Genomic DNA, 22,211 nt, shown 5'->3' with positions numbered 1-22,211 from the left:
CCCCTCAAATTAAGACTGATTCTAACTGGCTGGTGATCATGACTAACATGTTGACTTGCAACTAATACATAGTTTGGACATGAAATTTGGCATAAATTTTCTCATCAGGAATATATTTAAATGCATATTAAGGTTATTAAATAAATTTTATGATTCTTATTTTATATTAAATTAGGCTAAATGCTTTTACTAGATATATTTACCAGATAAATTAGCTACATTTGAGTCAGAATAGCTGTTCTAGAACTAGAAACATACATTTTGATGCAAAATCCAGTCAACACACAAGCTGCTCCTGGATGGATCATTAGTTAAAAACCTGTGTGTATTTGTCATATTTAATAATAATTGTTTAAAAGCTTATAATTTTTTTTAATTTAAAACTAATATATATATTCGGTAAATTAGATTAAATTCAGTAAAATCTGTCTACCTCATAATCAGTTGAAAGATGATACTTTTCTGCTTTCTTTATCATTAGTTTATTCTAAGTTAACTGAACCAACTTGAATAAGCTGAAGCTTCAAAATATTCTCTCAACACCTGCGAAAGGCCCTACAAGTCATCAACAGTTGGGTTATCATTTCAAACTTTGACTCCCAGTACCTTCTCAGTGACATCCCTCCTCCACCAGGTTGGCACTAACTCCTTGAAACTCTTGCAGAAGGCATGCAATTTCAGCACAAAATGCATACAGAATCTTACATACAGCTCTAAGTTCGGCCCTTGAAATAAGTTGCAGAGCTTACATACCAGTATTTTAAAAAGTAACAGGACAGTTACCCTGTGGCTGAATGTATCCATATAATTTTTAAGGCGGCCTCCGCCATTTTCACAACAAAAGTTAGGAGAAAGTACTCAATCCTAACACCAATGCAACCTGACTAACCTCATAATTAATCCTTTACTTCTAAAAAAGCTACAGTGACCAACCGTGTATACAGGATGTTAAAATACAAGAGTTTGTCTTAAACACTACCTTAGCAATGGCATCTTGCAGTCGATTGGCATCATTGCGAGTGTGTGCCAGCTCTTCTTGCAGACTACTGGCCAACGTCTCTGCTTTTTCTTTATCCAGCCTGACACTCTCCAGCAAATCTTGTATATCTGATTTATCTCCAGAGTTGTGAATAGAATACAACTCAGTCACTTTCTGCTTTTCATGCTCTAACTGAGCTTTCAGCCTGTTCATCTCAATCTGGTCACTGGCTACTGTGGCTTTGTACTCCTCTAAGGTAGATGCTATCGCTGTTTTGCTTTTCTGCTCTGACTCAATAATCCGTTCCATGTGGTGATTTCGTTCTTTTAATGCCCCTATCATTTCTTGGGCCTCCTTGTTGTCTTGTTCTGCCATCTTCAAAGTGTTGCTCAAGTGCTGCTGAACACCTAGCAGCTGCTCTCGCTCAAATCGAGCGTTCTCTGCAAGGTCCATATAACGCTGCTCTAACTCCATGTAGCGACCACTTTTCATATCTTCATCAATTACATATGAAATATGATGTTCATCTAAAAGTGACCGAAAATACTCAATTTGACGGCTGAAGTGTTCTAATTTGTCACTCTGCTGGCACAAAGATTCCATAAGGATTACTTTTTCCTCTCCAAGTCTTTCATTCTCACTGTTTAGCTCTTGTGTTATTTGTTGCAAATCTGCAAGCTCTTGAAGCGTGGCTTGGAGCTCTTCAGCTGTACTGTGTTGATTCTCCTCCATCTGATGTATCCGTTCTGTCAGACAAGCTACGGACACTTCGCTTGCGTTGCCACTGCTTCCCTTCCTAGATCTTTCTATACTTGGTACGCCTTCAGACTCCGAAGATGATGGAGCATCTAAGGCATCATCGCTTGATGTCAGTGGCTGATAAACTTCACTGCACTCACTGTCTAAATTATCCATGGAATTACTATGTTGGTTGTCCATCAAAGTGTTTTCATCCTGACTTAACAAGTCTTCCATTGATCCAGGAGCAGAACCTTCCACTGAAGATGTCAGAGTACCACCACCATCACTGTGGTTGCCAGCTGTAATCTCTGGACTCAAAGACTGATAGCCAAATAGTTTTTCAGAGTTGTCCAGCCTTTGCTCCAAAGAAAAGCCTAATGCATTTAGTCTGTCTTTCAACATTCGATTCTCATTCTTCAGCTGGTTGAGCTCTTCTCGGATGGCAGTGTTTTGTTCCTGTAACTGTAGCAATGTTGACTCTACATCAGTTGGCTGATGGACAACAATGGCCTCTTTTTCTTCAGATTTTTCATCGCCTTCAAGTTGATCTTCGTTAAGTCCCAGCTGAGCACGCATATCCCTCAGCTCATTCCTCAGATGCAAGATTTCCACATCTTTAGTTTTTGCTAACGTCAAAAGATCATTCACCTTTGCTTCCAGTGCAGCCTTGTCACTGATTTGATTATCTGATTTGGACTTGCTCATTCGAACATCTGATTCTGGATTGGTGCGACTACGGGAGCGCTTTGCCAGTACTGTATCGTTAGTCCCCTGCCCGGTCAAAGGCAGCTTTTTGCTCTGGCTCACGCGGGAACGATCACGTATTCTTTCTCTAGAAGAGCTTGACTCTTTATTTCCAGATGAAGTGCTACGCTTAGTTGTGGAACTTGTACCTGTATGGTTTTTGAAAGTTAGGAACAGTAATTTAAAATACAGTATCTGTAATAGAAGACTGTATTTTGTATCAGCAATACAGTGGCAGATTTTCTGAATCACACTGGGAAATACATTTGCTAAAATACACTTAGAGTAACCATTTATAGAACCTTAATCATGAATCAGTGCAATTATGTTTTAATTGATACATGCATTACCCATTGCTACGATTTACCAGTATTTTGAAAATGAGTTCAACCTTAAAAGTTTAACATTTGCAAGTTTCTTTTTTTCTGTCTTTAATAGCTTCTGATAAATTGTGCAAAAACTGCAGCAGTGCTATTCCTACGAGTTCAAATTTGTCTCTCTCTTCAGTGGATTTGAATGCAAGTTTTTAAGTGATGAATTGCATATGATGATTCCCCAAAATGAAAGTTAAGGTATTTTGTATTTTCATCTCATTTCAAAAAGACGAGGACAGATTATGAATACTTTATTTCCAGACGCTTTACAGCTTTGTAAGCATTACTGAATCGAAAACATAGCAATGGAAGGCAAGACATTTTCATCCATATTGGTAACACACTAAATAATTTCACTTTCTAAACAGTGTCTGAAAGCTCTCTTTCTTTGTTTCTATAAAGCGATACAGAATGTCCAAAACGTTGACTGCAACAAGCGGTAACATCTTAAAGATCTAGCGCTTGTGGCATGGCTTTTTTTAGACAAATTAAATTATTTCAGACAAATCTACGATTCTCTAGATTAATTACATTATCTACTTTTACATAGTAGTTGCGTAATCAGTACTGAAAAAATGAAAAGGAACACCCTCCAAAAAGGCAATTACAGTATTAAAAAACAGGAAAAGAGAATGGGAGTCGTTTGACTTGACAGTGGCCTTGCTGACCACGTCATTAGGCAGCCTGGATCTGCAATACATAATAGGAAAATAAAAAGCCACCCAACTACTATCTTTAAGGATCAATATATTTGTTCACCTGCAACAGTTTTGGGTTTATTTTCCAGACTGTTCATGGTTGCCCCTGAAGATGAAGATGCTGTTGATACACAAGTGCTTTTCTTTGCCTTGACACCATTGGTCATTGTCACTCCACCACCACCAGCCATTCCCACTAAGAGGTCATCGTTACTCTTAGTCTGAAAGAAAGGGAAGAAGCAGCTTTAAGACAGCTGGCTGAGAAGTCTGCATAGCCAACATTTCTTCTCTTAAAGATTCCACACTTAAAAAGTACATATTTGACTAGTCATGTGTCTGTGCAAGAATGTTGAAAAGTCTAATTGCACTGCACTGTGAAGTTAGTACATTGAAACTGAACTTCAGTTCCTTACATATGATTGACCATAGAAACTGAGTCTTTCCGCTCCCAGAAAAAACACCAAAAATAAAAAAAGATAATTAAGAAAAGCATAGCAACACAACACAGTGTAACTCTTCTCCATTTTGTTTGAAAGTTTGCATAAGCATATAACTGAAGACAATTAAACCAGCAAATACCAGGAAGTTAGTATAATGTCATTCAATACAACTCGATCAAGAGTTTTCTGATGAACAAGTTCACAATGAAAAGATCAAAGCAAACAAAATATAAATCAATCCAACATTAATAAAATACCCTTTCTAGTGCAAAATACTAAGCCACTAATTACTAGAGACTAGGACAGTATTTAGACAGGGGGAAAAAGACACCCTCAACATATACTGTTGCCTTGTTTACCTGCTCTTCACTAGGCATTCTCAGAGATGGGGTATTTGTTTGACAGACTTCTTGTCTGACCTCAGATGATCATTCAAGAAACTACTGTTAGCCACAAAAGTGGCCTGGAATGTGACAAGGCAGTAGGCATGAGTCTCCAGAACTGGATTCCCAGAGAATATATCTTTCAGAATAAAGTAAACTCTAGAAATAATAATTTCTTAAGCATTAATTGGCGGACTTTACAACTCTTTAAAATGCAATTTTTCAAATGGAGAAACATCAAAATATGCTAAACATGCTTCCCATTATAAGGGCAAGAAAAATTAAATGAAAACAGCTGTGTTAGCAGCATTCCTTGAGTAACTGTGTTATTCAGCTGGATAACACATTTGAAGTCTTGACCAGCATCCCAGCTAAAGGGTAGTGCTTCGGACTTAACCAGTTGCTTTACATCATGACTTTCAAATTCTTCAGGTTTATAACTTCTAGCTTCCATACACATTCATGCTAAAAAATATATTCCAGGCATTACGATTCCATACATTAAGAATGAAGGTACACTTACTTAATTAAAGAAAATTAATTAAAATGAAAAACTTTTTTAAAAAGTGGCATCTCATTACAGTGTCTTTTTGCAAGTGTGCATTTCAGAACAGTTAGGAACACTGAACTGCAAGGCTGTGGAAAGGGCAGGATGGGATTTGTGCTTATTTACAAAGAAGAGCAGCTGCAAAGCAAAAGGGAGCTTGGGAAGAGAACGCATTTGTTCTGCAGGCGGTTGTTCAAAATATAGATAATTTACAGACAGAAACAGGTATTTGTAAGGGTAAAATCCTCTAGGACAAGAATGTTTTTATTGAATCATGTAGGAAATGGAATAGCCTCTAAAAGGTTTATAAAGGCTGGAAGAACACACATTACTCTGAAGCTCTAGTTTGCAGCTAAGCTGGCTTTTCTGCTAGGAAAAAGCCACTGCTGTTGTATCCTGCTCTTCTCCGTGTGTGCACACACTGTGCTGTGCAAACTGAAGCCTTCTCAAAAGGCTCCTTCCTCCCAGGAGCAAGATCCCTTCCTTGATCTGCTGTGTCACACAGATGCAACGTAAGTACCAGTGGGAAAATAAAAACGTTGGAGGGCTACAAAATTGACAAAGCCCACACTACTTGTGCGGGGGGGAAGCTGAGCACAAACTACTACTGTATGACAATCCCCCAGTAACCCGTGATCTAATTAGATTTCACATCTAATCTAAACTAATTTTGTGGGCAGAGGGGGAGGGAAACAACCTTGTGATGCATCCATCACCTACAACAAGGTATTACAAAAAGGCACAGAACAGTGATTTTCTATTTTGCTACTAGATTTGCCAGTCAGTCAGCAAACATGATAGTTCAAACGGACTATCAGCTGTCAGCATTTTTATCCTGTTGAAAGGGGGGAGGAAATTAGATTAAGCTTTTAGACACATAGTACAAGTACATGTTATCAAGCCAAATAGGTCAAGACGTGACTCAGCTTGAAGAAAAAAAAAAGGTAAGTAAAATACACACTTTCTGACATTAGTCATCTCTAGTCCTTGCTGACAGCCATTCTTCTGACTTATCCATAAACTATTTCTACTCTAGGTTGGAAGGCACGGCCTCCTCTGCAGCCAATTAGTAAACAGTTTCTCAAAACGGTAACACTATACTCTTGGCAAAGAAAACTATTTAGCAAAGCTTTGGAAAAATTACAAACCAGCAGCTCTCTTTTCTTAACGCTCCATAATGGCAACCATTCTTGATTTTAAAAATCAAAATATTTTTGTAGCGTATATTTTTAATGGAAGCAAAATCAATGTCGTATGTTTATTAAACAGCTTTTTCTTCAAGGAAGAACAGTTTCTCCCATTTACTGAAAACAGTGCAATCCTGCTTAGCATTAAAACCCCTACATGAAAATACAAAAAATTAGAAAATATCATAATTAGAAATGTTCATCCAGACCTATTTTGATTTTCTGTATTAAAAAACCACTTTACAATTTACAATTCATATCTGTCTTCCCCCACATCTTTCTTTCAATGCAATGAAACTTGAATGATCACCTCTACAATTCATTTCATCTTAATTTCTCAACATGTATATCCTATTTACTGCACCTCATTCAAATCCCTTTACGTATATGCTTCATTATTGCTGCCTGGGATTTTCTTTGATGCTTGCTGTTGCTGCATTTGAGTGCTTCAAACATCAAACTTCGCAACAATCTGTAATTAAGTTATTGCATTTTGCAAACAGAATACTGAAGCCTAGACACATGAATACTGAAAATACATTCTAATTTTTAATATTCAAATGTTGGTGTCCAAGTCCTGGCTTTTCAGGGACACTGGATTTTGCAGTTCGTTTGTATGAAGTACAGCTGCTGTCTAATTACAGTTGTTAGTGTTAGCATGATCGCAAGCTCATTAGCTAAAGAAGTCAAAAAACAATTATCTTAAAAATAAGAATACACTGTTATTTGAAGTGTCTTTTTTGATAAATTAAAAACTAGATGTGGCTGGCAGTTAACCTTCTGCTATAATAACGGGGGGGGGGGTGGGGGGTGGTGCGGAGTTTGTGGTGTGCTGAACATTTATAAAAGTCCTGGGCAAAGTAGGAGCCAAAAACCTACAAAAAAGTAACTGACAAAAAGGCATTCTGAAGCAGACAGACAGACCGACCTCTAGAATAGTGTTCATCTCACAGTTTCTTCCTGTGCTCATTGTCCATACTTTGAAAACTCCACAAAAAAGGGCAAATCTATGGAACAATGTGTAAGGAAATCCCATCTAAAACTGAGCATCGAACTATGGTTATATCACGAAGTGTATAGGGAAAAAAAACCAGACTATAATTACAAAGCAATTTTCAGTTTTGCAACATTATTACTGACTGAATTAAGACTGGCATAGTACTGTAAATGTGTATTTCTACTCCTTAACAGTGGCCTTTCCTTCAATATTAACTCAAAGTTTTCTGTATCTACATGCACACCTACTTTGAGGACTGAATAAATCTGTAAGCTGTTGCAATTATTATTTAATAATTAAAGTTATTTAATGCTAGCTTTTTTTTTGTCAAGGAATATTAATTTAAATTCATAATATACACACTAATTCACCAAGTCTATGAGGAAAATAATCTGCCAAATGCTTCAACAAGATCAAATATAAAACTATAGAAAAATCATTTTTAAAATAATAGAACTTGCTATTGACATGTGTTTCAAGCCAGTAATTATAAATGTGATTTGCCAGTATCAGTAGACAAAAAAATACAAGTTAACTTTGTTGTATAAGTATGGAACACTCAAAGAAGATAAGAGTTATCATTAAGTCACATAGTTGGCACAACAGCAGCTTAACAAGTAAAAGACATCCACCTGTGTGAGTAAGCCTGGCTGTAACATAAAGCTGAAACAAGTCTTAGTAATTAAGAGAAAAATTATCATTGTGCCTCAAACATACAATCGTCATAAATTCTAATCCTACACCCAAACATAGCCAGAAGTGTTGCTAATATAAGTAAAATTGTGAAAGCATACTGAGTCAAATTTCTTCAGTGTTAGATCACCTTCCTCCTTTATCTCACTGAGAGGTATGACATAAGAAACTCCGTAAGTAAACTACTAGGGACTTTTGTTTCCATGTTCTTTGAGAGGTTTCTAGAAATACAAAATAAGTAGTGCCAACAAGCATCAAAAGATTATTTAAAGATAAGAAAACTGCAAGTATGTTGGGTGGCAGAGGAACTGGGGGCACTGGCAGAAAATCTAGCTGCAACCTGGCTTGCAAGTTCCTCAGCAAAAGTATTAACCATTCTTCCAGAAAAGAAAACCAAGAAGAAAAGAAAGGAAGGGAACACACCTTTTGACTTCAGTAACCCTGCATAGCTATTACAGAGAGACCTCAACCCTTACCATTTCTTTAATTTTAGGTCTTTGTTTGCCAGTTATTTAAATGGCCTATCTGGTTTCCTGTAGGTGACAGTGGTTCAGGTCCCAGTTGCAGACACCAGCCCTTCTCCTTGTTCTGTTCATTTGCTCCAGGGCAGCAGCAGCAGTGCCACAGCTCTGCACACCGGGCTGCAGAAAGGCGGAGGAGGTGGGTCCAGCTGTGTTTCCATGCCAGGAGGGGGAGGCAGACCAGGCAGGCACATACCATCCGTCTAACCCAGACGTGTTCACTCCCAGCTGAAAACTCCACACCAGCACATCTCAGTATGCCTCATTTTTCTTGGTTGTTGCAAACCACATGCTCCTAAATCTACTGCCCTGTTTTGCTAATACAAGAGAAAAGCTTTGAACTTGTTCTAGGAGCAAGAATCGACTTGTGAAAATTCAGCTCAAGCAGTACTTCACACAAAGCAAAGGCCAAAACAGCAAGAAGAATGCAGCTGCACTGACCTGACACGGATCACTGATATCAAAAAGTTTCTCCTTTTAGATACCTCATTAGTTCTTTTTCCAGAATTCGTAAATAGCTCTCATCAAATCCCATTAGTCACTGACACACCATTCAAGCATAACACACGACACTACTAATAACAGTCATCAGAACACAACTTGCACTCCGCTCCTTTTGCAGAACAGCCAAGTTCTGCAAAGTATATTGCTTTCCATCACATCACACATTGCAATATGAAAAATACAGCATGAATGCCACGCAAGATCCTATTACCCTGGCCAGTGCTGTGTTAACTATCCAAATTCCCTTCAATTACCCCTATAACACCCTCTAGTCTAAATTGCATTAAAGATATGCCTTAAAATTCTACTCTTTTTAAAGCTTTATTGTAAAAAAATGCAAATAATCAGAACATTCTATCAGTTATTACCTTCAAAAGAGATGCTGATGTCCCAGTTTTGGAGAGTTTTGTTACTGCAGACACTGAGGAGCCACTTTCTGGTTTGGCTTTTTCAGTTGTTTGAGTTTTATTTACTCCAGGCACTTTGGGCATTGAGCCAACACTCCTGCTTGCTTTCTTCATTCTGGGCTGTCTGTTTATGATGCATTTACAAACAAATCTACAAGCAGAAAGAAAGAAATTTTAAATATAAAATACAAATGAACAGCAATGTCTTTTTTTTATAATGCTCTATTTGAGACCAGAAGTCCAGAATAGCACTAAAGACCACAAATTAGAGCCAAAGAGAATGCATGTGACTGACCAATGGTTTTTGTTTTGGTGTTTGGTTTTGGTTTTTTTTTAAAGGAATTTTTACCAAGAACTAAGCACTTTTTACAGCTCCACTCCAAATTATAATTTTTTTTTCAGTTCTCTTTCCACAAATAGCACTGAACCGAAGATATTTTATAAGTGACCCATGTTGCCAAGTTCACTTGTTAACCGGCAAAAGAAAGGCTTATTAGGGCAGCAATGTTCTTTATTTCTGACTGTGGGAAGGAAAATACCGTGGGAGTATTCAGGCAACAGCCTGACTATCAACAACACTGGATCTGAGAAAAGGTTACCACCAGCTTGGTAACTAAAGTACTGAGAGAGTAACAGCAGTTGCAGAGAAAAAAAACTATTCTATAAAAATTAAAAGAAGTTGAAAAACTCAGATTCCTTGAAGCCATTTTTATTAAAAGTCATGTTAATAAATACATGGGGTTTTATAAAATTTAATACTAGTTATATGATTACGAGGATTATGTCTGAGAAGAAACCAGAAGTAATACAGTAACACACCACATTCCACAGCCAGCACACTTCGGCATCTTTACTTTGCCTTCAGGTTTTCTCAAACAGCACAGGACTCTAAATATTGTCATCCCAACCACGAGCAAATAAACAAAACCCCAGAAAACAAAGCTGACTTTAGTCAAACCAGGAGCAACTGCAGTAGACCCAAACGCGGCCGTTATCACATGAACTGAGAATTCTGGAAGACAACCTAAGAAAGGGAAGACTGGCCAACTGCCATAACCCGCAGCATGGACTACCAGAAGGACTAGTCACATCAGGACCTTCTTCCCTCTTGCAAGAGTGGGATAGCTGGCAGCTGTTTTCTTTGTCTCCCCTGAGTCAGAGGCACAGGATGGAAGATTAAGAGGAGGAAACTTCCACTCCCCTTTCAGTCTTACAGATCCTGGGTGGAACTAAGCGATCAGGTTTATCTGAGCCCAATATCCTGTGGCTGACTAGAAACACGAAACACATCTAGCTGACTCCATCTTTAAAAAGTGAAGCATTTCAAAGGCACGTAAAAGCAGACTGATGATTGAGTGCATGAGATGTGCTATACAAAAACACAGTGATCAGGAGCACTAATTCATTTCAGCTAATGAAATTAACACCGTACACTAACACACACTCCTTCCTCCCCATCAGCACCTCAGCTGCACACAAGCATATTTCAAATCTGACTTTTATCCAAGTCAGTAAAATTCCAGGAGTTTTGCATCCTCAGACCCCTAAGAGCTGTTAACAGAAGCAACAGGAAGTTTCATTTTAAGACACTGAAAATATTTGTTTATAGCTTCCAGATTCCCTTTAGCTCTGAAAGCTGGCATGAACAGACACAGAAAACTTTGTTTGCTGTTGCAGTTTCATCATCAGAATCTCAAAAATGCACTGGCCCTGCCATATGGCTACTAGTAATCAGAACGCCTTCACAGCAGATTAAATAACTGAGAGATAATTTGAAATGAGACACTCCTAAGAAAACCAAAACCCAAACCAGAAAAGCCCCATGAAGGTAATATGTTTGCTATACACACATAATTTTAAGTGGTACAACTGCCTACTAGATTCCAGAAGCAGATGTTAATATTTACAGGTAGGACCAAGTTGCCACACTTACATTTCTTGCCTTTTTCATGTTTATGAGTTGAACACTTGTGCTTTTGATCTTATTCAATTGAAAACTAAGAGAATAGAGTTGTTTAGTAAAACTGGCATCATTACTATTGAATGATATTTTGATGTTCTACAGATTGCATAATAAAAGTTGCCCATAGCATGCTTGAGAAATAATCAAATGAATTTTCAGTGCACAGCTTGTTGTGAAGCTGACTGCATTTACAAAATCATCTCAAAGAAAAAAACTATGCTTTTGCAGCAAATCCAGTAAATGAGAACCATAGATTTTTGACAGCTCATAGAGCTAGAAAATCAGTGCTATATTAAAAGTCATTGTACTGGCAACAGTCTGACTATCATACATCTGGGCAGAGCTTGACAACCTTGTCTGGCAATCTAGATGAAGCAGTAGCTCCAGCTGGCCTGCAAACATCCAGCAACAGTCATTTGCAATACACATTTATCAAGTCTACAGAGCACATTCATCAAGTCTGACACATCTTGGAACATGCCAGATACACATTGCACACATGATCTTTGCATGCACAGTAGAAGATCAATATATTTGGAACTGCTTATTGCAGCAAGTATTACAGCAACATAACCCACTGGACGTATAATCTCAAAAAGAAATTCAGGCTAACCTTAGCTTTTGCAGTACAATATATCCCAGAGGACATCAGTGACAAAAGACTGTGTAAAGTCAAGTGTTTCTCATCTACAATGGATTTTTTTTTAAATGCATGTTTTAGAAGCATTCCGGAAAACATGCAACAGTGTTTGCTTCAAGAACAGCCACTGCATAGCAAAGTGATGCAAATAAGTGAAACTAAATAAAGTAACTAAGTATAATCCTCACCTTTCATCACAGTATTACTTTAAAACATCCTTGGATTTGACATAGAAAAACATTACTTGTGATATAGTGAAACTCAAAGGTAGAAACTTCAAAGATACTTCGAGGACAGGGAGGGTTAGGTACCGCTGCTCCTGTTTTCCTTCCAGAGAAACTACACTCTAGGAGTTACATTCTTACTGAAAGAAGAATGTGTAGAAACTCAGTTTAAAAACTGAGGAAAAGACACAAATGAGCCCAACAACTTAAAACAATGACAAGACAGTAATTAGCATTAAAGGTTGTAAAAGTAGCTGCTCAGTCAGGCTCTTAAAGTGAATTTATGACCTCTCAGTGCCAATTTGTCCCCTCCTGCCTTCTCCAGGAAGGAAAAAAAGCATGAGGTTTCAGCACTGAAAACAGAAGATGTTAATAATGTTGAATTGTAAGTGGAAAAAGCCCTACTTCACCCAGTTTCTCAAAAGGCAGATATCACAGATAAAGACTACCTTTATGTTTCTTAAGAAGAACAGCACATTCCTTAGGAAGACACAGTATTAGGAACTAACAATAAATTCATCTCTGCCAAACACTAAATTTTAAAATAAGTAGTAAAATGCTTACTAGCCAAATGAAGCTTTCTGAAGATTAACACAAAATACTAATAATTCAAATGAGAGCTAAAATATTATTTTGCTATTGTTTCAAAAAGCAAATACTGCATATAAAACTGTAGTTAATACTTTGCCCTAGGGAAAAAGAAGGAATTACTGAAGACTTCCTTTCCCTTTACACACAGTTCTTCCCACCTCCAAAGAAGAAGGAAGGAAAAAAAAAAAGGAGTCAAAAAAATAAAAAAGAGTGAAGTAGAAGCTTAACACTAAAAAGTTGCAGTGGAATTAAGAGTTTAACTCCATGAGAGAGCCAAGAGAGACTTCTGGAGGTCCCTCATATCATATTTCTAAACAAAATACTCATCTATCAACAGACGTAAGACGTTACTGGAAAACACTTGATTAATGCTAGCACCACAGCATCAATTATAAAATTAATCAGAATGGAAAAATGCCAAAACAAGCCCAAAATATCAGATTGAAAGACTGCATTCCTAAACTCAAATGTAACTATTCACTCTAACCTGTATCCTTTCCCAGACGTCTCTCTTTCCATAGCACACATAGTACAGGAAACAAAAGGGAATCTTGTTCAGGAGCGTGCTCTCGTTGCTCTGGTGGAGGCATGTGAAACCAGTCCTGCATTTTATACCAATGGCAAATACAGCTCCATAAATAATAATTTAAAAGTGTTTTGTCCAATAGCACGGCTCTGCTCTTTACTGTAAACTGATAGGACACATCCACCCAGCCAACATGAAATGCTTTCAGGGTTACTCTTACGTATTCTTTAGAAACCTGAAAACTGAAGGGGAGGGTATGATTTCTTACTGTGATTATTTTAATCTCATCCATTATTTAATATGCTTATTTATGCTAATATTGCTGTCACAAAAGTAAGGCTCAACTATAGGAGAACAAAAAATAGTTTCCTTTTCCTGTAAGGTGAGAGAGGGGAAAGCAGCAAAGAAGGCATTAGCCTTTTGTCTTTGGCTGAAAATACAAAGTATTGAGAGGTATTAAGCAGTTTTATGTATTTAAAAATTGTGAATTATTAAGAAAATTATAAACAATCTTAGAATTATCTTTCAGAGTTCCAGAAAAATAGAAACAACTGATCTCTCAAATTTGAGAATACTGAGCATTTTTGAAACATCAAATACCCGAAATACAGAGGAAAATAGAAATATTCACATCTAAGAGCAATGGAGTCATTACACTTTCACTCTCTATTTGAAAAAGTTCTTTGGTTTTGATATATTTACACTGACAACTTTTGCCCAAATAATTAAGGATTGACATTTTTAGGTCACTTACACAGTCCCAAAAGGCAGAACTGTGAAGGAAAGATTATGAAATACAGCCTCTTCAACCCTCGGTAAAACACAGATTCAGAACTTCCCAAGTCTCTGCAGGCAAGACAGCATAGTCACCAACAACTTAACGTCTGGGATATGAAACAAGTTACATAGTAGGAGACCGAGTTCTCTACATTCACAATACCCACAGCTCTAACTTTCAGCCTGCAAGCTGCACAAGCACTCTGAAACGGTATCTCTTGCTCAATAATTCCAAAAACACAATCCATTAACCACAGGATTCCAGAAGCCCAGAGCAAGTAGTGCATTTGTTTTATTGCTTAAGATCAAGACATCAGTTTTAGTGACTTGAAAGTTTGCTGATGCTAGAGGGTTATTTAAGACACCAAGGATAACAGGAAACTGCATGGAACCACAGAACACCCTTATGAGACTAACTGGACCATAAAAACTGCAAATAAAAGTAAATGTAGGTAAACACAAAGCATTCTATCTCTTGAGGAAAAGCAACCTCAGCTTCATATATAAATGTTCTCTCAACTCACCAATATTGCTCAGCAAGACTTCAGTGTTTTGATTCACAGCTTCATTAAACTATCAGTACAGTGTGTGGGATAAGGCAAAAAAAAGCAAGCAATTCCAGGAATTATTAAAGAAGGGAACAGAGAACAAACCATAAAACACAAATACTGCACTCAACAAACCAATTTTTTGCCTACCTACCCACACTTTAATGGGTATACACAGTTCTGGTCTCTAAACCTCAAAAAAAAAAGATTTCTTATAGACCTGAAAAAGGTTCAGCAAGGGGCAAAAATAAGATCAAAAGTATGTAACAGCTCCCACGAGACATCTCACAGGGAATATGACAAAAGCCTATCAAATGTTGAACAGCATGGAGAAACCCCTCTGAGCCAAAAATAATCACAGGGTGGGAAAGCAGTCAGGGTATAAGGGAAGACTTTGGGTTTGGGCTTTTCTCCTGAGACATCTGCTCACAGCCGTGGCTGGATGCAGAGCACGAGGTGGGATGGATCCCTGCTGCAGTCAGGGCAGTGTCAGCTATGTTCTTATGCCTGAGGGAAACACACAGATGTCAGTGATCTATGGGTCCTGCCATTTTGGAACAACTGCTGCAGGTACTTATTTAGGGAGAAAAGACTTTCCTGTTACTTTCTATCTTAGAAATTCAAAAAGGCCTTTACAGTTTTCCATTACAAGTTGTGCAATTATCCATTCACTGTTTTCAAGCCACCTTTGCTATTGCTATTTCTCTTTTAAACAGAAGTGAGGGAAGACCAGAGCTTTGGGTAAGAATTGGCTGTTATACACCTAAATTTCTCTGCTCCTTCTTTGGAGAAAACTTCAGAGCTGTAACTGCTGTGAGCAATGTGTAACCGTTGCAATACTTAACATTCCAGACAAGTGACAGGAACATTTACAGAAGAACTCCTAAACTTACAAACTGTGCTCTAAAAGCCTTTTCATAACAAAATTAAATAATGTAGTCTTGTTTTCAAGCTCCTACTTTAAACAACCGCTATTTCAAACCACTGCCGAGGAAATAAAAAAAAAAACTGTTCACCAGCTAAATCCAACTGACTGTTCCTAGAGTGGGGAATCTGTTCCACAAGGAAGGGGAGCACTCTCCACGACTCAGTTTCAGCAATAACTTCTACATTGACTGTATATTCAGAAGCTTTTCTTTTTGGATTACAGTTTGGGAAATCAGAACAAAAGACCAGGTAAATCTATACCTTACTGGTATCCATCCTAGAACTGACTAAAAAACATGCCAAGTACCCTGTAGTACGCCCATTAACTAGGGCTGCTCCCACTATAGATGAGAATACCATGCCCATCACTGTTATGTAGGTTTTGTTTCACTGGTGTTGATGTAATGAAAAATACCTTTATAACTGAAGGCAGTCTGTGTGTCCCTTGAAGTACAACCTGAGCATGATAAAGGAAACAGAACAGGAAATATAATATGTAGAATATTAGGATGGTGAACATGGATGGACACTAAAACCTGGTTTTGGCTATGCTGTCATTTTTCACTCTTTTTAGTAAATTTCACGGTTGCATCCAAATTTTAAGACTTATACTAACAGATGATATAATATATACCTATTTCCTGGGTAGTAATTACACCTCTATGTCAGATTTTAAAGGCTGAAACAAACTCAGCAGAAATCTCAACCTTCCCTGAAAACCCCTCAGGTTAACATCCCAATAAAATAGAACAAACTCTTATTTTGGCACTGTAAGTTTTCAGGGAAAAAAAAAAATTAATAAATTTCCCAAAGGACTGGTGAGAAGCAGCTAGTCTAAGAAATGATACTTGGTCAGTTAACCATGTTAACTGAAAACGTTCTTATCTATGGTCATTCCAAGCATGCTCCAAAGTAAATGTTATTACAAAAACGAATAACTCTTCAGTTACAAAAGTGTATTTGGTGTCATATAACCCGAAATATATACTGTATTCCTCAACTAACAATCAGATTCCCCTGCACATATGGAAATTTTCCTTGCACTGCCAGGGAAGTACTTTCAAAACCAGCAACGTACAATTTTAAGACCAGGGGATCCGGCAGCATAGCACGACAAACAGTGCACGACTAACACGACTAAAAGCTTCCTTTTCTTCCAAACTGACCAGCTCAGTAGACAACATTTCATGGCAATGTACTCTGTCTGTAGCACAGCTGCTCCCAGAAGTGCCGGTTAAATTAGGTGACCAGTGGTGACCTCTTCCCTTTTGTCCACTCAAAACGTTGTCAGCTGAACTCTTGAATCAACAACTGCAGCAAAGGCTTCTGCAGCATGAAGCTCACAGGGAGAAGAAGGACAGGTAGCTGCCTAGCTCCCAACAGAAAAAGGAGAACAGAGAGAGCATGTGCAACATGCTATTTCAGGAGCGGCTCCCAGCACAAGCATGTTACAGGTAAAACCTGTAAGATAAGTGAATAACTTCAACCAGGTCCCCTGTTCATCCAATACACTCCATCAAAAACCCAAAAAACCCAAATCCTGTATCCAGTGTGGTTACAACGACAAATCTGTTCTTACCAGATGTTGACTAACGTATTCTCAACTTGAGGACTTTCTGGAACTGGGAGGTGACTGGGTGCTCACTATGTCCACTTCACCACCAACCTGGTCTGGCAACATTCCTGAAGGCATTGCACCAAAAAAAAAAAAAAAAAAAAATAGAGAACAGGAGAAGCCTACAGAGATGAAGCCTACAGAGATACATCCTCCGAGGACCTTCCCAACCCCCAGGTGCTTACAGCTCTGGGATTCCCAGCCCCAGAAGCACCATCCTGGTCTCAGCTGGACCAAGGGAATGGCCCATCCACAAGCCAGCCTAAGGCTAGGGGAGGGAAGTGCCTGCTGGGGATTGCTTAAGCTAGTCATGAAAATAACGTAATTGTACCTTGCCACCAAAAGAGACAGTCCCACCCCTTCCTCAGTCCTCTCCCTTCTTTCAATTCTAGAGATCATAGCTCATTTTTTAATGAGTTGGTCTTTCAGTCAGATCAGGACTGATCTGACTCACCTTATAATTGCTAGATACTATGCAAAGGAAGCAGCGGGACTGGGATCTGGGAACAAGAAGGAAGGCTCACCCTTTCAGAGATGGCATAGCCCCAAATTTGTTCTAACTCAGTCTTGGGTTTTTGGACACTCAGCAAGGGCCCTGATTTAAATGAACTTCTTACTGCTGCCCAACCACCGCCACTTTCCAAGCCGCATGGTAAGTTAGATGAGGAACTGGATAACTTATTTTTAAGCAATCAACACAAGACAAAACAGGGCACTCACACCACCGCAGAGGGTCTGACGATTGGCTAGCTGTTGGTTTGAGTTCTGTGCTCCAACCCACACCTTCCTTCACCTCCAAGACCCATCAGCAGCACACTCATTAATTGCTTTAAAATCCTTCAGGCTTGGCAGACAGAGAAGAGACAGAACTGCATGCAAATCCTTCCCCAACACCCTGGTATCACCAGAGGAGAAGCATTTACCTACCCCAGTGTGGAAGCCCAAGGACATACATTTGAGTCATATAGGAGAAAAGTCTTTGGCACAGGATGGACAAGCTCCCATCTGCAGCCACTGTGGTTTTCCTTCCTCCTCCAGGAAAAAGGATAAGATACTGTTTCTCTTCCACATTTTTACTGCAAGCCTTCCGGACAAGGGTGAACCACTAACCGGTTTATGGAGTCCCTGTTTCCTTGGACAGTTTGGTTGTTGAAGCAATGCAGGACTCTACATGGGGACGGAGCACGGGAAAGCACTAAAAGTCCAGGACCAGTACAGCATCCCTACCTGATGTGACTGCTGATGTGCTGGCATCACCGTGCCTAATGCCTCAGCACTTCCCCTGTGAAAAACTTTTACTGTATTTCTTTGAGAAGCTCCAGTATCTCCAGGTTTCATGGTGGGCCTTTGGTGTTTGACTGAAGGTCTCAAAATAGTTTTTTCATTCCTTCAAGAAAAATGTAGTCTTTTTACTAAAAAGGGCTATACTGAAGTCTATATATTTTCTTTTTCCTCAAAGTATCCTTGAACATTAACATCCATGTTATACACTTAAAGGAACTTCCTTCTGTGGACAGACACTATTTTTTACAGATATATATCAGAAATATTTTCAGAAAACTGTCAAGAAGTTCTTATAATGCATATTTGGGCAATTTTATGTTTTTAATATCGCAAATTCACTTCTGAACTTGAAATGCAAGTAGACTGAAATCTCACATGCCCATTTGAAACAGTATTATATAAAATGTTTTTAATATTTTTCCTGAGTGAGCTTTCATAAACGAAATTTAGACTGTTTACTAAGAATTTGAAAGTGTTGGGTATCTTTCAATCAGATACATATAGCTGAAGTGCACAAAGAAATAGGTACAAAGCCTTGAACACCAGCATATGGAAGATCAGACCTTGAAAGCATAATATAGAGTTTAGGAGCACATGGTATAACCAGCAGTTTCGGTTTCTTTGTGACAACTGATGTATAACCACAAATCAATTCCTGCTAGTAATGACAAGCTTTTAGGGCTGAAGTGGGTAATGAAAGGAAGCTCAGAGAGTGACCCAAGATATATAGAAAGCTAGTGGTCCAAAGATATGGGACCAAGCCCCCGTATTTTGAGTCGAGAAGAACAAAGGGCTGGCAGCACCGTGGAATGGCACAAGCCACAGGGACCTCCAGCAGCTTCACTCTCCTTTCCATTAGCCTCAGTGTGTCACCTACAGTATCTGACTGCATCTACCACCTGTATCTGGAAGAAGAAAAAGACCAATGATAACAGCACTGAAGAAAGGGGGATTGGCCATCCTAGAAAACCCGTAATACTCAGTTAATTAAGCGGATTTATGTTGGTAAAGGACGTTACCTACCATGAAACAAGGATATTCCAATTTTAAATCAGGATGCTGAGTTCTATTCCTACATCTGCCCGTTTTCCTCTATGGCTTTGAGACAACCAGTTCCCTGTGCCTGAGCTTTGTTGTAATTCACAGTAACATCTATCATAGCAAACCATCAAAACCTTTGGAGAATGGCGTAACATCAACCTTAAACTTTGTTTCAAAGTCACAGGGATGCCCATACTTGCAGGTTGAGGAAACCCTCTCCTGTAGTTTTGTATAAGGCTAGAAAGAAGAATAGCAGCAGTTATGGGAGGAAGAAGTTTATAGTAGAAAGTGCACATTTTAACATCTTACTGAGAAGTTCTCAGTTATAGTCAAACCCAGTAACAGTGCCACATTCAAGGATGTATCTCATATTTACAAATCATAAGTAAAGAATAACTTCCAAACTTCCAGCAGCTGGATCTATTTAGGAAGTTCATCATTTCCAAAAGAGACATGTAATTGTCCATTAGATATAAATGAGTGCAGATAAAAAGTAGCCTTACACAATTCTGCCACTGCAAGGAAAGAAAGATCTTTTTTTGTCACAGAAAAAACATAAAAGCAAAACTAGAACTTCAAGTGAACAGAGCTACTCAGTCAGGTTTGTGGTAGGAATCATGTCTATAAAGAAAGTTCAATTTTTTTTTTCTTTTCCTCCAGAAAAGACCTTCAGGGACTCGAAGGAAATATTTGCCATTAACTATTTACAATGCTGGTTACTTCCTAAGGAAAAGCAAACTGAAGCAGAGAAAACCATTCTTTTGCAAAGAAAGATAGATTTTTAACTGCACAACAGATGCTACTTTAAATGTATAGCCATTATCACATCTCAATGTTATTTAGCTTGCTAAATAAAAGAAACTTTAAGCTCAGTACAACTTGGCAACTCAGTAGAAAGTTTTTTGAAAAAAAAAAGAATTAAAAAATCCTGTGGCTCAACAGAGAAAGTCAAGCTCTCACAGGTCATTTTTATAAACTTGTCCATGTCAGTTAAGACTTGTCAGTATGAAGACTACCAACATCTTAGCAATGAACAGAGAAATATGTTGAAGGAGCCTCTCCAGCACCAGCCCTCAGAGAACAACGAAATTCTGTAGCTGAAGTTTTAAGAAGGCTCCATCTGCCAAAACCACTGTGTGCTTTTAATTAAGAACATATATAGAAAAGTATTAAAAAGAACACAGTTTCAAGGAGCGTTATGAATGCCAGCCTCTTGGTCAAGCTTTCCACCCACCCCCTCAGATGTACATCCCATAGGAAATCATTATTCACTGCATGTGCCTGTGCAGAACACGTATCCGACACTGGCTAAATGACCAAAGTCAAGGAAATGTTCTTAGCATCAGAAAAATACCAATACCTTGAGGCTGATGTCATCAAATACATCACTAGAGTACTTCAATACTACCTTTATTCTTTTTTAACACTACTTAAATACTAGATGCTAGGTGCTCAGTTTATTATACTCAATAAAACTGCATATGTACTAGCCAGTTGCAGGTGATCATTAGCTTGGATTCATTCTGGCAAACAATCCTGGAAAATGAAATTAACTGAGGATCATGCAAGTCTTATATTTCACAAATGTCAAACCAAGTCCTGAAGTAAGTAAAAATGAATTATTTTATCTTTTGAAATTTTGCTTAAGTGGTTTTACAACCGTCTAATATGTAACAAAAGGCTTGATCTAAATTATGACTTTTTTTGACACTGAAACCTTGCAGATTGATCCCCTTTAAAAAGCCTCCTTTTTCCTAACTTCACAACTTATTCTTATATTACTCTTCTTTTCTGTCATTTGGGAAGCTACTAGTTCTGCCACTTATTTGCAACACAGTGTCAGTTCTTCGCAAAACCAAGGTACCCTGAGACACTTACTTACAAAGATGAAAGTTGTGGTGCCTTTACAGTAAAGTCTTCTTTCCCAAAGAAAATCATCCGTGCGTGTGAAAACTCAAACGATGAATTATTTATATGTTAAAAGATAGTACCCTATGATTACTTGCAGACTGCATTAAACTGTTAAGTGTTCCAAATGGTGGCTTCTCTGATCATTTCAGCTGGAGTAAGCTCAAAAGAAACAAGTAATGTGTTCCTTGTGACTAGTCACTTAAGGCTACGATTAAGTATATACCTCAGCTTCTAAAACTTATTTTTTCTCCCTTTTTCAGTATAAAGACTAAAAATAAGATCAAATGGGGTGATTTTTGAAGCCAGGAAGTACAAGCATAACATTTATTATGCTTTTTTTTTTCCCCCACTGAGCAAGAGATTCAGTCACATTATACACTTCTAGAACTGGATCCTAGTTGGCAAGACAAGCTCCGACATTGCAAGATCAAGGCAAGAAAAAAAGAATTTCTCAAGTACGTTAGTGAAAGGTCTCCTAAGGAGTTTCTATAACAAGCCTCCACCTTCTGAGAACGTATTTTCCTCTTTTGTGCTAATGGTAAAGCAAAAATGGCACAAACTTATTTCCCTTCACCGTGTTACTTGTAAGTATATATTTATTCATACCTCCAATGTTAACTGTTAACATCACCTCATCGATTGCGCACAATGAAATCTTTGCAGCGTAAAAATAACTACTCCAAAATGCACTTGGACAGAAACTTCTAAAACTCCTTGGCTACACCTCACACTGGTAACTAACACAGGCCAGAGATCATTCTCCACTCTGGAGGCAATCCTGCACTGCTTGACTTGTGAGTATACAGCCAAAATCACTCTCCCCTCTGCCCAGAAAAGGGTGGCCATGTCCCATGTCTGTTTGCAGAAGTCCTGGCATTTGCCGCCTTTGGATGATGTCCAGGTATGGCTAAGGAAAATGCTAGGTGGCCCCCGCTGAGCCATGCTGGTG

At 38.4% G+C, this 22,211-nt stretch overlaps 1 protein-coding gene across 2 annotated transcripts in view; it reads right to left on the bottom strand.

Moving 5' to 3' along the window:
• SPECC1L (sperm antigen with calponin homology and coiled-coil domains 1 like) overlaps positions 1-13,161 on the bottom strand; it is a 52,592-nt gene extending 39,431 nt beyond the window's left edge. The window contains exons 1-4 of one of the 2 annotated variants that reach the window (XM_086623373.1): positions 13,121-13,161; positions 9,177-9,366; positions 3,598-3,757; positions 980-2,613 (exon numbers count right to left, since the gene is read on the bottom strand). In XM_086623373.1, the coding sequence (XP_086479499.1) occupies positions 980-2,613; positions 3,598-3,757; positions 9,177-9,366; positions 13,121-13,161 (2,025 nt within the window). Of the gene's footprint in view, positions 1-979; positions 2,614-3,597; positions 3,758-9,176; positions 9,367-13,120 lie in introns of those variants that run through there. The other variant, XM_086623374.1, reaches the window with a different exon arrangement.
• Positions 13,162-22,211: the final 9,050 nt, after the last annotated feature.

This window comes from Tauraco erythrolophus, chromosome 19 (assembly GCF_009769465.1).
Source record: "Tauraco erythrolophus isolate bTauEry1 chromosome 19, bTauEry1.pri, whole genome shotgun sequence".
NCBI lineage: Eukaryota > Metazoa > Chordata > Aves > Musophagiformes > Musophagidae > Tauraco > Tauraco erythrolophus.
Note: the sequence above shows the minus strand (reverse complement) of the source record. Positions and strands in the feature narration are given on the sequence as shown.